Genomic DNA, 15,201 nt, shown 5'->3' with positions numbered 1-15,201 from the left:
CAACTAAGAAATGGACAGAAAACATGAACAGACATTTCTCCAAAGGAGACATACAGATGGCCAATAGACACATGAAAAGATGTTCAGTATCACTCATTATCAGGGAAATGCAAATCAAAATCACAAGAGATAGTACCTTACATCTGTCAGAAAGGCAAAAATCAAAATCACAAGAAACAACAAGTGTTGGCAAGGACGTAGGGAAAAAAGGAACTCTCTTGCATTGGTGGTGGGAATGCAAATTGGTACAGCCACTTTGGAAAACTACATGGAGGTTTCACAAAAAGTTAAAAACAGAACGACTCTAGCATCCAGTAATTACACTACCAGGTATTTACCCCCCCGCAAAAATACAAAAAGCTAAGTCAAAGGGATACACACACCCCTATGTGTATAGCAGCATTATTTACAATAGCAAAATTATGGAAGCAGCCCAAGTGTCCCATCAATTGATGAATATGGTATATGTATATAATGGGATATTATTCAGCCACCAAAAAGAATGAAGTCTTGCCTTTTGCAATAACATGTATGGAGCTAGAGAGTATAATGCTAAGCAAAATAAGTCAGTCAGGGAATGACAAATAGCATATGACCTCATTCATATGTGGAATTTTTTTTAAAAAAAGAGAAAAAAGAGAAAGAAAAGATAAACCAAGAAGCAGACCTGTAACTGTAGATAACAAACTGATGGTTACCAGAGGAAAGATATGTGGGTCAATGAGTTATATAGGTGTTGGGGATTAAGGACTACAGTTGTTGTTATGAGCACACAGTGATGTATGGAATTGTAGAATCACTACATTGTACAACTGAAACTAATATAACACCATATGTTAACTATACTAGAATTAAAATTAAAAATAAAAAAGAGAGAAACAATAATTTAATAATAATAGATAATTTCAGTGAAGTTGTAGGATATAAAATCAATGCACAAAATCAGCTATTTTTCTATATGCACTGACAACAAACTATCTGAGAAAGAAGTGAAGGAAATAATCCTATTTACTATAGCATCTGAAACAACAAAATATTTAGGAATAAATGTAGCCAAGGAGGTGAAAAATATGCACACTGAAAATTATAAAACCCAGATGAGAAAAATTGAAGACACAAGTAAATGGAAATATATCCTGTGTTCATGGATTGGAAAAATTAATATTATTAATATATGCATAATACACAAAGTGATTTACAGATTCAATGCAATCCCTATCAAAATCTCAATGACATTTTTCACAAAAATGAGGAAAAAATCCTGAAATTTATATGGAACCACAATAGACTAGATAGCTGTAGTAATCAAAGCAGTATGGTACTGGCAAAAAACAAAAACAAAAACAGACATATAGAGAAATAAAACAGAAGAGAGCCCAAAAATTAATTCACGGATTTATGGTCATTTGATCTTCAACACAGTTGCCAAAAACATGGAAACAGCATATTCTCTTCAATAAATGGTATTGTGAAGCTGGATAACCCTATGAAAAAGAATAAAATTAGACTCTTTCTCATGTCATACACAAAAACCTACTGAAAATGGATAAAGACTTAAATGTAAGATCTAAAACTATAAAGCTCCTGGAAGAAAACAGGGGGAAAATTTGACATTAATTTGGGCAATGATTTTTTGGATTTGGCCCTAGAAGCATAGTCAAAAAAAAAAAATACATAAGTAGGGTTGTATCAAACTAAAAACCTGGAACTAATTAATAAAATAGAGATAACATTTGGAGTGAAAGAAATATTTGCAAACCATACATCTCATAAGGGGTTAATATCTAAAATATATAAATAAAATAACCCAAATAAAAATGGGCAAAGTGTTTGTATTACCAAAGCAATCTACAGTTTCAGTAGAACCCCTACAAAAATACTGATAGCATTTTTTTTTCACAGAACTCGAACAACTATTTCTAAAATTTGCCTGTAACTGCAAAAGACCTTGAATAGCCAAAGAAATCTTGAGGAGGAACAAAACTGGATATATATCACAATCCCAGATTTAGATATACTACAGTTATAGTAAGCAAAATAGAATGGCACTAGTGCAAAAATGAACATATAGATAAAAGAAACAGGATAGAAAGCCCAGAAGTAAACATCTACATAGTCAATTAATATTTGAAAAAGGAGGCAAGAATATACAATGGAGAAAAGACAGTCTCTTTAATAAACAGTGTTGTGAAAACTGCATAGCTACATGCCAAAGAATGAAACTGGACCACTTTCTTACACCATATACAAAAATAACTCAAAATGGATTAAAGGCCTAAGTGTGAGACCTGAAATCATGAAACTCCCAAAAGAAAACATAGGCTGTAATCTTTTGGACATCAGCCTTAGCAACATATTTATGAATATGTCTCCAAGACAAGAGAAATGAAAGTAAAATTAAACTATTGGGACTACACCAAAACAAAAAGCCTTCACACAACAAGCAAAACCATCCAAAAAAGGGGGGGCAACCTACTGAAGGGGAGAAGATACATGCAAATAATATATCCTATGAGGGGTTAATATCTAAAACATATACAGAGCTTATACAGCTCAACACACACACACACACACACACACACACAGAGAGAGAGAGAGAGAGAGAGAGAGAGAGAGAGATAGAAACAACAAATTCGATTTAAAAATGTGTAGAGGACCTGACTAGACATTTAAAAAAAAAAAAGATATACAGATGGTCAACAGACACATTAAAAGATGTTCAACACATTGGGGAGGGTATGTGCTTTGGAAGAGGCTGTCTTTTTTCCATTGGACATTCTTTCCTGCTTTGTCAAAGATTAGTTGACCATAGAGTTGAGGGTCTATTTCTGGGCTCTCTATTCTGTTCCATTGATCTATGTGTCTGTTTTTGTGCCAGTACCATGCTGTCTTGATGATGACAGCTTTGTAATAGAGCTTGAAGTCCGGAATTGTGATGCCACCAACGTTGGCTTTCTTTTTCAATATCCCTTTGGCTATTCGAGGTCTTTTCTGGTTCCACATAAATTTTAGAATTATTTGTTCCATTTCTTTGAAAAAGATGGATGGTACTATGATAGGAATTGCATTATGTCCACAATAGCCAAACTATGGAAAGAACCTAGATGTCCATCAACAGATGAATGGATCAAGAAGATGTGGTATATATACACAATGGAATACTATGCAGCCATCAAAAGAAATGAAATCTTGCCATTTGCGACAACATGGATGGAACTAGAGCTTAGCGAAATAAGTCAAGCAGAGAAAGACAACTATCATATGATCTCCCTGATATGAGGAAGTGGTGATGCAACATGGGGGCTTAAGTGGGTACGAGAAGAATAAATGAAACAAGATGGGATTGGGAGGGAGACAAACCATAAGTGACTCTTAATCTCACAAAACAAACTGAGGGCTGCTGGGGGGAGGGGGTTTGGGAGAAGGGGGTGGGATTATGGACATTGGGGAGGATATGTGCTTTGGTGAGTGCTGTGAAGTGTGTAAACCTGGCAATTCACAGACCTGTACCCCTGGGGATAAAAATAAATGTTTATAAAAAATAAAAAATAAAGATGTTCAACATCACTTATCATCAGGGAAATGAAAATCAAAACCACAATGACATATCACCTCACACCTTTTAGGGTGAGTATTATTAAAATGACAAGTTGGTGAGGATATGGAGAAAAGGGAACCTTCATGCACTGTTGGTGGGAACGTGAATTCATGCAACCACCATAGAAAGCCATTAAGAGGTTCCTCAAAAAATTAAAAAATAGAAGTATCATATGATCCAGCAATTCCACTTCTAGGTATTTTTCCAAAGAAAACAAAAACACCAATCTGAAGAGATATATTCAACCCTATGTTCTTTGCAGCATTATTTACAATAATCAAGATATGGAAGCAACCCAAGAGTCCATTGATAGAATGGATGAAAAAGAGTTGGCGCGCGCACGCGCGCGCGCACACACAGACACACACACCAAATAATGGAATAATACAAAACTATAAAAAAGAGTGAAATCTTGTCATTTGCAATAACATGGATGGATCTAGAGGGTATTATGCTAAGTTAAATAAGACAGAGAAAGACAAATACCATATGATTTTACTTACATGTGGAAGGATTCTAAAAACTGAAATAAACCAACAAACGGTGTCTTAAATACAGAGAACAAATTTGTGGTTGCCAAAGGGGTAGTGGGTGGGGTGATGGACAAAATAGATGAAGGGGACTAACCGGTACAAACTCTCAGTTATAAAATAAGTAAGTCCTGGAATTGGAAAGAAGAGTATAGGGAATATAGTCAGTAATATTGTAATAATGTTGTATGATGACAGATGATGACTACACTTATATTGGTAAGTTATGTATAGAATTCTCAGATCAATACATTATACACTGGAAATTCATTATATACTGAATATTAATTACACTTCAATAATAGATTAAAAAATTGGGAAGCATGGGTAAAATAAGGGGTACTTAGAGTACACTTATCTAACTAAACACCAGAAATATATAGAATTGTGGAATCATACTGTATGTTTAAAATTAATATAACATTTATTGTGTTAATTATACTTAAATTAAAATTTTAAAAACAAATATACCATATAAATTATAACCAAAAGAGATTGAAGGTGGGTATAATAACAAAAATAAGTCAAACACTGCTGCAAGAGACAAAAAAGGACATTATATATTGCCAGTAGTCAATTTGCCAAGGATATATAACAATTAAAAATATATACACCAAACATCAGGTCTCAAAATATATGAGGTAAACATAGACACAATTGAAAGAGGAAATACAGAGCCCTCAATAAGAGTCGGAGAATTTAATACCCCACATTCAGGATCCATAAAATAATCATTGTATAAGTAAGAGGATAGAAGTCTTGAACTGCACAATATATCTACTAGACCTGGCATACACATAATGGTCCATGAAACAACAGCAGAACATACATTCTTCTCATGTGCCCAGAGAACATCTTCCAGAATAGATGACTTCTAAGTCTACAAAACAATATGAACACATTTAAAAGTAATGCAAAGCATTACTCTGTTCACAAAGGAATAATACTAGAAATCAATAGTAAAAAAAAAAAAACAGAAAATTCTCTAATATATGGAAATTAAACAACACTCAAAAACGAAAGCACAAGGAAAATTTCAAAAATACTTTGAGAGAATCAAAACAAAACATATAACACAAAATTTTATTATATAGGATGCAGTGAAAGCAGTGCTAAGAAGGAAATTAATAGATACAAGTGTTTATATCTAAAAAAGAAGAAAGATCTTAAATCAACAACTCAAATTTACATGTTAAATAACTAGGAAAAAAAGAAAAACTAAGCCCAAATGTAGCAGAATAAAGAAAATGATAAAAAAATGAAGCAGAAACAAATGAAACAGATGATAGAGAAAAAAAGTAAATCAACAAAACCAAAAATTGGTTCTTTGAAGAGATCAACAAATTTGACAAAACTTTACCTATATTGACTAAGTAAAAAGAGGAAAAACTTAAAATTATTAAATCAGTAATGAAGTGAAACCTTACTACTGACATTTCAGAAATAAAAAGATTGTAAAAGAGTATATTTTAAAAAGAGTATATGAGGGGCACCTGGGTGGCTCAGTGGGTTAAAACCTCTGCCTTCAGCTCAGGTCATGATCCTAGGGTCCTGGGATCCAGCCCCACATCCAACTCTCTGCTCAGCGGGGAGCCTGCTTCCCCTTCTCTCTCTCTGCCTGCCTCTCTGCCTACTTGTTATCTCTGTCAAATAAATAAATAAAATCTTTAAATAAAAAAGAGTATATGCAAATTTGTCCACCAAGAAACTGGATAACCTAAATGAAAAGGACAAACTTTCAGAAACACACGATCTACCAAGAAAATCCATGAAGAAATAGAAAATCTGAATAGACCTATTAGTAGTATGGAGATGGAATTAGTAATCAAAAACCTCTCAAGAAAGAAAAGCCCTGCATCGGATGGTTTCCTTGAGTTAACTACATCAAACATTTAAAGAAGAATTAACATTAAACCTTCTCAAACTCTTATGAAACATTGAGGAAGAGCAAAGATTTCCTAATCCATTCTATAAGGCTAGCATTATCATGAGATCAGAAGTAGACAAAAACATTGAAAGAAAGGAACTAGAGATCAATAATCCCTATGACTAGCAAACCTCATTTAACAGCATGTTAACATGATCATACATTATGATCAAATACAAGCATGGTTCAGCATACAGAAGTCAATCAATATTTTATCCTACATTAACAGAATGAAAATATACCATAGGATCATCTCAATTGATGCAGAAACATCATGTAACAAATTCTATCATCACGTCATAATATAAAATTATCCAACAACTATGAAAGGAAATTATCTAAAGATAATAAGGCCATATATGAAAACCCCACAGATAACATCATACTTGGTGAAACTGAAAGCTTTGCCTTTCTCAAAAAATTAGTTGACTATATATGCATATATTCTTGGATTTATTTCTTGGCTTTCCAATCTATTTCATTAGTTTGTGTGTCAGTTTTTATACCAGTACTATATTAAACTATATTATATTACCAGTACTATATTATACTATATTATATAATATATTACCATACCATCATGGAAAATACTATGGAGATTCCCCAAAAAAATATAAAAATAAAACTACCATATGACCCAGCAATCTCTCTTCTGGATATGCAACCCCCAAAAATGAAAGCAGTACTTTCACAATAGCACCAAAAACAATGAAGTACTTAGGAATAAATTTTACCAAGAAAATAAAAAATCTGTACAATGAAAACTATAAGACTTTGCTGAAAGAAATCAAAGAAAACACACAGGAATGGAAGGATATCCTGTGTTCATGGATTGAAAGAGTAAATATTATTAAAACATCCATGTTGGGGCACCTGGGTGGCTCAGTGGATTAAGCCTCTGCCTTTGGCTCTGGTCATGATCCCGGAGTCCTGGGATTGAGCCCTGCATCAGGCTCTCTGCTCGGCAGGGAGTCTGCTTCCCTTCCTCTCTCCCTTCCTCTCTCTCTCCCTTCCTCTCTCTCTGCCTGCCTCTCGGCCTACTTTTGACCTCTCTCTGTCAAATAAATAAATAAATAACTCTTAAAAAAAAAAGTCCATGTTACCAACAGCCATTTATAAATTCAAAATAATCTCTATTGAAATCCCAATGGCATTTTTCACAGAGATAGAACAATAATCCTAAAATTTGTGGAAACATAGAAGATGCAAAATAGCCAAAGCAATAATGAGAAAGAACAAAACTGGAGGCATCACACTTCCTGATTTCAAGCTATATTACAAAGCTACAATAATTAAAACATATGGCACTGATAAAAATAGACACATATAGAATAGAATACAGAACCTAGAATTAAACCCCCCCATACATGGTAAACTGATATTTAATAAGGGAGCCAAGAATATCCAATGTAGAAAATACAGTGTCTTCAACAACAAATGGTGCTGGGAAAATTGGATAACCACATACAGAAACATAAAATTGGATCCTATCTGACACCAGTCAGAAAAATCGGCCTGAAATAGATTAAAGACTTAAACATAAACTTAAAACCATAAAACTTCTAGTAAGAAAACAGAGGGAAGAATCTCCTTGATTCTTTGGTCTTGGCAATTTTTTTTTTGATATTACACCAAAAGCACAGGCAATGAAAGAAAAAATAAACAAGTAAGATTAGATCAAACTTGAAAGTTTCTGCATTGCAAAGAAACAAAAAAAATCAACAAGATGAAAAGGCAACCTACAGATGGAAAAAAATATTTGCCAACTATGTATCAAAAAGTAAACTATCAAAAAGTAAATAATGTATCAAATGTATCAAATTATGTAAACACCAAAATGTTTCAAGTATTCATACAACTCAGTAACAAATAAAATTCTAATTGAAGAATGGGCAGAGAAATTACACAGATTTCTTTTTCCAAATAAGACATCCTAAAGGTCAACAGGTACATGAAAAAGCACTCAACATCAATAATCATCAGGAAAATACAAGTCAAAACCACAGTGAGATATTATTACCTTACACTTATCAGAATAGTGGTCATCAAGAAGGCTAGAATTAAGAAATATTGGCGAGGAAGCAGAGAAAAGGGAACCCTTGTTCAGTTGGTGGGATTATAAAATTTGTTCAGCCACTATAGAGACTAATATGGTAAGTCCTCAAAAAATTAAAAATAGAAATAACATATAATCCAGTAAGCCCACTTCTGGGTATATATCAAAAAAGAAATGAAAACAGGTTACTGAAGAAATATATGTATCCCATATTTATTGTAGTATTATTCAAAATAACCAAAATATGAAAATATGTGTCCATCAATGGATAAGAGGATTAATAAGATGTGGTGTATACACAATGGAATACTATTCCACCATGAGAAAAAAAGGAAATTCTGCCATTTGTTACAACAGAGATGGACTTTGAAGACATTATGCTATGTGAGATAACTCAGACAGAGGAAAACAAATACTGTATAGTATTTCTTATACATGAAATCTTTTTTTTTTTTTAAGTAAACTTGAAAACACAGAGAGTGAATTGATGGCTATAAGAGGCTGGGGAGTGGGGAAATGGGAGAAGTATTGCTTAAGGGTACATACTTGCAACTGGTAGGTAAGTAAGACCTGGAGACACAGCACAGTGAAAAAAACTGTATTATAAACATTGAAATTTCTAAGGACTAGGTTTTAATTGTTCCCACCACTAGAAGAAATGACAGTTATGTGCATGACAGAGGTATTACCTAATGCTACAATGACAATCCTATTGAGATATAAATTTATCAAGTCAATATGTTGTACACCTTAAACTTATACAACATTATATGTCAATTATATCTCAATAAAAGATTTTTTAATAAAATAAAGGAACAGAAAATATGATGCAAACAGTAACAATAAGAGAGATGGAGTGTCCATAGTAATATAAAAATATAAACCAACATTATTATTTGAGATAAAGAGGGGTATTTCATAATGATTAAGGATTAATTCATCAGGAAAATACAATAATTATAAACATTTGTATCTAAAAAGGATACTATACAAAGCAAAAATTAATAAAAATGAATAAAAATGGAAAATTCAGCAATAATAGCTGGAGACTTCGATGACCCATTTAAGTAATGGACAGCAAAATAAGACAGAATATCAAAAAGGATATAGAAAACATAAACAGAACTATAAGGTAGATATAACTGACAGTTTTAGAACAATCCAACCAATAACAACAGAATATAAATTCTTCTCAAATGTACATAAAACTTTCCCAAAATAAATGATATGGTAAAACAACAAAACAAGTCTCTGGAAATTTAAAAGGATTTATATCATACAATTTATCCTCAAACTACACTGGAATTAAATTAGAAATCAACAACAGAAGAAAATTTAATTCTTAAATTGAAAATTAATTTAAGTTTTGGAAATCCTTAAAAAAGGAACAGGCAGAGACAGAAAAAGAGACAGGGGGAGGGAGAAAGAGAAGTAAAAAGAGAAGTGGAAGAAGAAGAAGAAAAAAGAGAGGGAGGGAGAAGATCCAGGTTAGAAAGGAATAGATAAAACTGTGTTCATTCACACATTACATAAATTTATATGTAGGAAAACCCTAAGAATTTTACGGACACAGGCACAGACACACACAGACCCAGCATCCTGGGATGGAACCCCATATTGCATCTCTGCTCAGTGGGGAGTCTGCTTCTTCCTCCCCCTGCTCTTGTGCTCTCTCTTGCTTGCTCTCTCTCTCTCTCCCTCTCAAATAAATAAATAAAATCTTTTTAAAAAGATAAGAGGAGGAATCCTTGTGGTGATGTGGTGATGTAACTGGTCTTTATCTTGTCTGTGGTGGTAGTCATATGAACCTATGCCCGTGGTAAAATTGCATAGAACTAACTTCATACACACATACACCCACACAAAATGAATACATGTACAACTGTGGAACTCTGTAAGATGGGCAGATTGTATCATGTCAATTTTGTGGTTGTGATAGTGTACTATAGTTATGCAAGACTTTATCATTGGGAAATACTGAGTAAAGTGTAAACAGGACCTCTGTATTACTTCCTACAATTATATGTCAATCTTTAATTATCTTGAAAAAAAAAGCTTAATTTATAAATGGGCAAAAGATTTGAATAGACATTTCATCAGAGAGGTATATTATGAAAAACAAGCACACAAAAAGATGTTCAACATCATTAGTCACTAGAAAAATATAAAATAAACCTACAATGTGATACACCTCATTCCCACAAGAATAGCTCTAATAAAAAAGAACATAAAAGTTGTTGGAGAGAATGTGGGGAAAATGAAACTCTCATACATTTCCAGTTTATAATGCAAACTGATCTACATTGAAAAACGGTTTGGCAGTTATCTTAAAATCAACACTCTTACCAGATGACCCAGCAATTCCTCTCATAGATATCTACCCTTGAGAAATTAAAACCTATGTTCACACAAGGACATGTATGTGAATTTTCAAAGCAAAATTTTCATAATATCCAAAATGTGGAAGCACACCAAATATCATCAATTGATGAATGGATAAACAAAATGTGATATACCTTTACAATGACACACTATTTATCAATTAAAAGGAATGAAGTACTTGTGCAAGACACAACATGATAAACTTCAAAAAAATTATGCTAAGCAAAAGAAACTAGATACAAAAGACTACATATTGCATGATCCAATTTATTTGAAAATGACCAGAAAAGAAATCTTTAGAGACAGAAAGTAGATTAATTATTGCCTGGGGCTAAGGGTCAGAATGGGGAATGATTGAAAATGGAATAGTGACTTCTTTTGGGTATGACAGAAATGTTCTAAGATTAGTTTGTAGTGATAGTTGCACAATTCTGTAAATTAACTAAAATCACTGAATTGTACACTTAGAGAAATAGAGTGAGTGAGAGAAAAGGAAGGAGGAATGAGAGGACTCTTAAAAGTTACATTTCTTCTCAGATGTTCGAAGATTGAAACCTCCTCTGATGGTTACACCTATGACCTCTTGCCTCAAGTCCCCATCCATCAGAGAGGGCAGTTATTCCTATACCCTGCTTAGCTCATCAGACAGAAAGTTATATGGCCTGCTTTTTTCTCCACCCACTCCAACTTTAGTATTCTTTTTTTTTTAATATTTTATTTATTTATTTGACACTCAGAGATCACAAGTAGGCAGAGAGGCAGGCAGAGAGAGAGGAGGAAGCAGGCTCCCCACTGAGCAGAGAGCCCTATGCGGGGCTCACCCCGATCCCAGGACCCTGGGATCATGACCTGAGCCAAAGGCAGAGGCTTTAACCCACTGAGCCACTCAGGCACCCCAGCTTTAGTATCCTTGATGGTTGCTAAACTATCATTTAAAAATCATGTCACTCCTAGTGTTTACTGACAAAATGTGTTTTTCTCAGCTTGTCCAATTCCAAATTCTCCTATGGTTCATCAAAATAAATTATAAATGCATTTTCAGCACAGTGTATATGCAAGAAAGCAGACCATATTTGTGAGTTTCTTCAAGCAATAGCACTGCTTTGTCCTTTTGACATCTGAGTAAATGTCAGAGACCACTCTCCATTTTGGCAGTATAATTTCCCCCTCCTTCTCCTCCTCTCCCATTCCCTACAGCCATCATTTCTTCACTCTTACCATAGTTCTAGTATCTCACTTGCACTTATCACAAAGTCCACCCGTTATACTCCTTTCCCTTTCTCTCCTTCAAATATCCCTTCCTATCCTAATCCTAACTGGTAAAAAGGAGAAATTACCATATAAGTAATAATCAGCAAAATACTTCCCTCTAGTCAGTGACTTAGTGGAACTTTATGGATAATATAACATGTTTGGAAAATTTTTGGTATTGCCTATGACTTTTTTGCTTTTTGAAAGGGAAGAACTTCTCTGAAATGTGGATTTGATCTTAAGTCTAAAGTATTTCACTCCCATAAATGACAATATGACAAGTTTTTATTAATATCCAAGTAAAGCAGATGTATTGTATCTGTCCTATCAGAAGGCTTTTGTAAAATATTTTAGATTAGTAGGTAAAGTTCTGTATAGTATAAAAACTAACTTTTGTTGCTTATTGATAGTGTTGCAACATATTTTTAAGGTTTCTAAATAAATTAGGTATTGAGTACAAAACATTTTTTTCACCTTAATAACACAAACCTATTGATAATAATAGTTTGAACAGTGCTGCCTATAAAACTAATTTCTTCCCCCCTCATGCATCCTAAATGCTCTGTTTATATTGCTATACCACTAGAGTAATAGTCAAATTAAGTAATACTTAAATTAAAGTACAATTATGAGGTGCCTGAGTGGCTCACTTGGCTAAGGGATTGAGTCTTGGTTCCGGCTCAGGTCATGATCTCATGGGTCATGGGATGGAGTCCTATGTTGGGCTCCACACTCAGCTTGGAGTCTGCTTGAAGATTCTTTCCCTCTGCCCCTTCCTCTGCGCATTCTCTCTCTCTCAAATAAATGAATAAATCTTTAAAAAAATAAAGTACAGTTACGTCTGTTTCCTCAGTCTCACCATCAAATTGGAATGGAGCTGTAGTGTAGCATAAAGAGCAGTGAAGCTGATATTAAAATACCTGGATTATAGGATTTGTTTTATTAATAAGCAGCTACATGACTTTACTGTCTTAATGATCCCCAAACTATGACAAGGATTTCTGTGCTGCTGCTAAGTATTAAATAGTTTGACACATGGATTGGAAACTCAAAATATGTGATCCCTACAACATTTTTGTGGGCATAGAGAAGATAGGAAAAAATATTTAAAATAAAAATTTTTAGACAAAATGTTACCACAAATTACTTAAACTTCCTGAGACTCAGTTTTGCCAGCTATAAAATAGATACGATAATGCTTACCTTATAGGATTTTTTAAGGGTTAAAAGATACTGTACATGAAAGAGATTAGCTCAGTGTCTGGAAGATGGACAATATTAATTAATATTTCCTTAGGTTGGAATGCTCCCTCCACCCCGTCCATGGCCTTCTTCCCTATTAAAAAAAAAAAAAAATACACACATCTCCAAACTTCAAACACCTTTCAAGAAACAGCCTAGAAGGTACCACTCTACAAAGCCTTTCCAAACAACGTCAGGCAGGGTGGCCCTTTGATTAAGAGTACTGGGCTTTTAGAAAAAAGAAAAGATTCCCAAGTTTAAAACCAGGTCCGCCATTAATAACTCCATGACCTTGGGCACGTTACCTATCCTCCGTGCATAGAGGTCTCCCATCTTTAAAGTGAGATCATTCTGGTACATATCCCATGCAGTTTTGAAGTATTAAATGAGATATACACAAAGAGTGCTTAGCACGGTCCCAGATACTAAGTCTTTTATTAAGTATTACAGTAGAAGTAGAAGTAGTAATACAAAGTTTCCTCTTCAGTAAAATGTTAATGAAAAATGCCTCCCAGGGTGGCAAAATTCTGATGCAGGAGTCTTATTTAAACTGTCATGCTGAACAAACATGCGTAAGAGGTTGGTATATACCTCGAGATATCTGGGGCAAAGTTCTAACCTCACGTTATAGAATATGCATTCCCTGCACTGAGGGGGGGGGGGGGTGTGGAAAATAATACCCACGACTAATTAATGGGAAATAAAGCCAGAAGATACGTCCTCCGACTCCAAGCAGCGCAAGTCCAAAGAGTAGTAAAGCACAGAACCTGCAGACCGGGCCTCGATAATTCCCCAGAGCTCACCTCTAACGCCCCCTTTCCTTTAGAGCCGCGCAAGCGTAGATTGATTTTGTTCCTCTCTCCTCCGTGCCCCCGCCTCCAACCGCCCCCCCGCCACCTCGTCTGCCTCAACACGCAGGCGCATCTCCTCAAATCCTGTCCCTACCCCCGCCCTCTTTCTCTTCCTTTCGTTCCCCCTCCTCTTACAGCACCTCTGCAGGTTCAAACTCTGCTCCGTGAGGGTGGCGGCGATCGAGAGGTCACGTGATGAGCATCCTGCTGCCCAACATGGCGGAGTTCGACACCATCTCGGAACTGGAGGAGGAGGAAGAAGAAGCGGCAACGTCGTCGTCCTCGCCGTCGTCGTCGTCGTCGGTATCGGGACCCGACGACGACGAGGAAGATGAGGAGGATGAGGAAGAAGAAGAGGACGAGGAAGAAGAGGAGGAGGAGGAGGAGGAGACACCACCCCCGCCTCGGGTAGTGAGTGAGGAGCATCTGCGGAGATATGCCCCGGATCCTGTATTGGTGCGGGGCGCCGGCCACATCACTGTGTAAGCAAGAGGGGCCATGGGGTTTGAAAACGCTGAGATTTGTCGACAGAGAAATGAGAAGGTGGTCGAGGGGCTTGTGGGGTGGGGGAGGGATGACTGAGGCATACAGTTAGAAAAGGACACCAGGTCTAAATGGAGAAACCGAGGGAGATAACGTGCAAAGGAAGTGAGGAGAATGCAAATGTGTTGCACCAACATCAGGTAAAGAGTGAGTATAGGATAGAGAGGTTAGAGGTTTGAGAACCAGAGGGATTGGAGTAGAGCTTCTGTGTATGCTGGCAAGTAAATAGTCTTTAAACTGCAGGATGTACCAGAGGATTCTTTGCTGCTAAGACTGGTGTGTAGTGGAACACGGTGACTGCTGTGACATGTTATAAGACCTAGGTTTGGATTCTTCCAAACAGAAACATGACCCGTTTCGTGAATAATATTAAAAAATATCCACCCACCCACATATTCCTTCATCCATTCTTCCTAATACTTATATGAATGAATATAATAATCCTTTCCATGTCTTGATAACTCATTCTGACATTCATTAAATATCACACGATTAGAAGTTCAGATTAAGAGGTAGTTGTAATGTAAAGGAGCAATAGATTGAGAGTGACGGCTCTTGGAACTTAGTCCCAGTTTTGCTTCTTACTGGCTCTGTGACCTTGCTCAGGTTACTTCCTATTTCTGGGCCTTAATTTCTCCATCTGTAAAAATGGGGGGTGTGGGGTAAATGGTTTCCAAAGCCTTTCACCTCTGAGATAAGATACTTACAGGAGATTTTGTATGCCCAAACATTAAATATGCAGATATGAAATACTTACATAAATTATTCCCCCCAGGAGCTGAGGTTGATTTTTTTTTGAAAACTTATGCAGAGTGACTTTT

At 35.4% G+C, this 15,201-nt stretch overlaps 1 protein-coding gene and 1 long non-coding RNA gene across 6 annotated transcripts in view; one reads left to right on the top strand and one right to left on the bottom strand.

Moving 5' to 3' along the window:
- Window positions 1-4,665: 4,665 nt before the first annotated feature.
- LOC309855618 lies at window positions 4,666-14,024 on the bottom strand. Its single transcript, XR_014306921.1, has 3 exons — window positions 13,978-14,024; window positions 12,948-13,080; window positions 4,666-5,008 (listed from the first exon to the last, which is right to left on the bottom strand). It is a non-coding gene; the product is annotated as an uncharacterized lncRNA (long non-coding RNA).
- CHIC1 (cysteine rich hydrophobic domain 1) overlaps window positions 13,833-15,201 on the top strand; it is a 68,083-nt gene continuing 66,714 nt past the window's right edge. For 3 of the 5 annotated variants that reach the window (XM_082716055.1, XM_082716052.1, XM_082716051.1), the window contains exon 1: window positions 13,864-14,319. In XM_082716055.1, the coding sequence (XP_082572181.1) occupies window positions 14,033-14,319 (287 nt within the window). In that variant the 5' untranslated portion in view covers window positions 13,864-14,032. Of the gene's footprint in view, window positions 14,320-15,201 lie in introns of all 5 variants that reach the window. The other 2 variants (XM_082716053.1, XM_082716054.1) reach the window with 2 other exon arrangements.

The sequence above is a fragment of the Mustela nivalis genome (assembly GCF_964662115.1).
Source record: "Mustela nivalis genome assembly, chromosome: X".
In the NCBI taxonomy this organism is placed as follows: domain Eukaryota; kingdom Metazoa; phylum Chordata; class Mammalia; order Carnivora; family Mustelidae; genus Mustela; species Mustela nivalis.
Note: the sequence above shows the minus strand (reverse complement) of the source record. Positions and strands in the feature narration are given on the sequence as shown.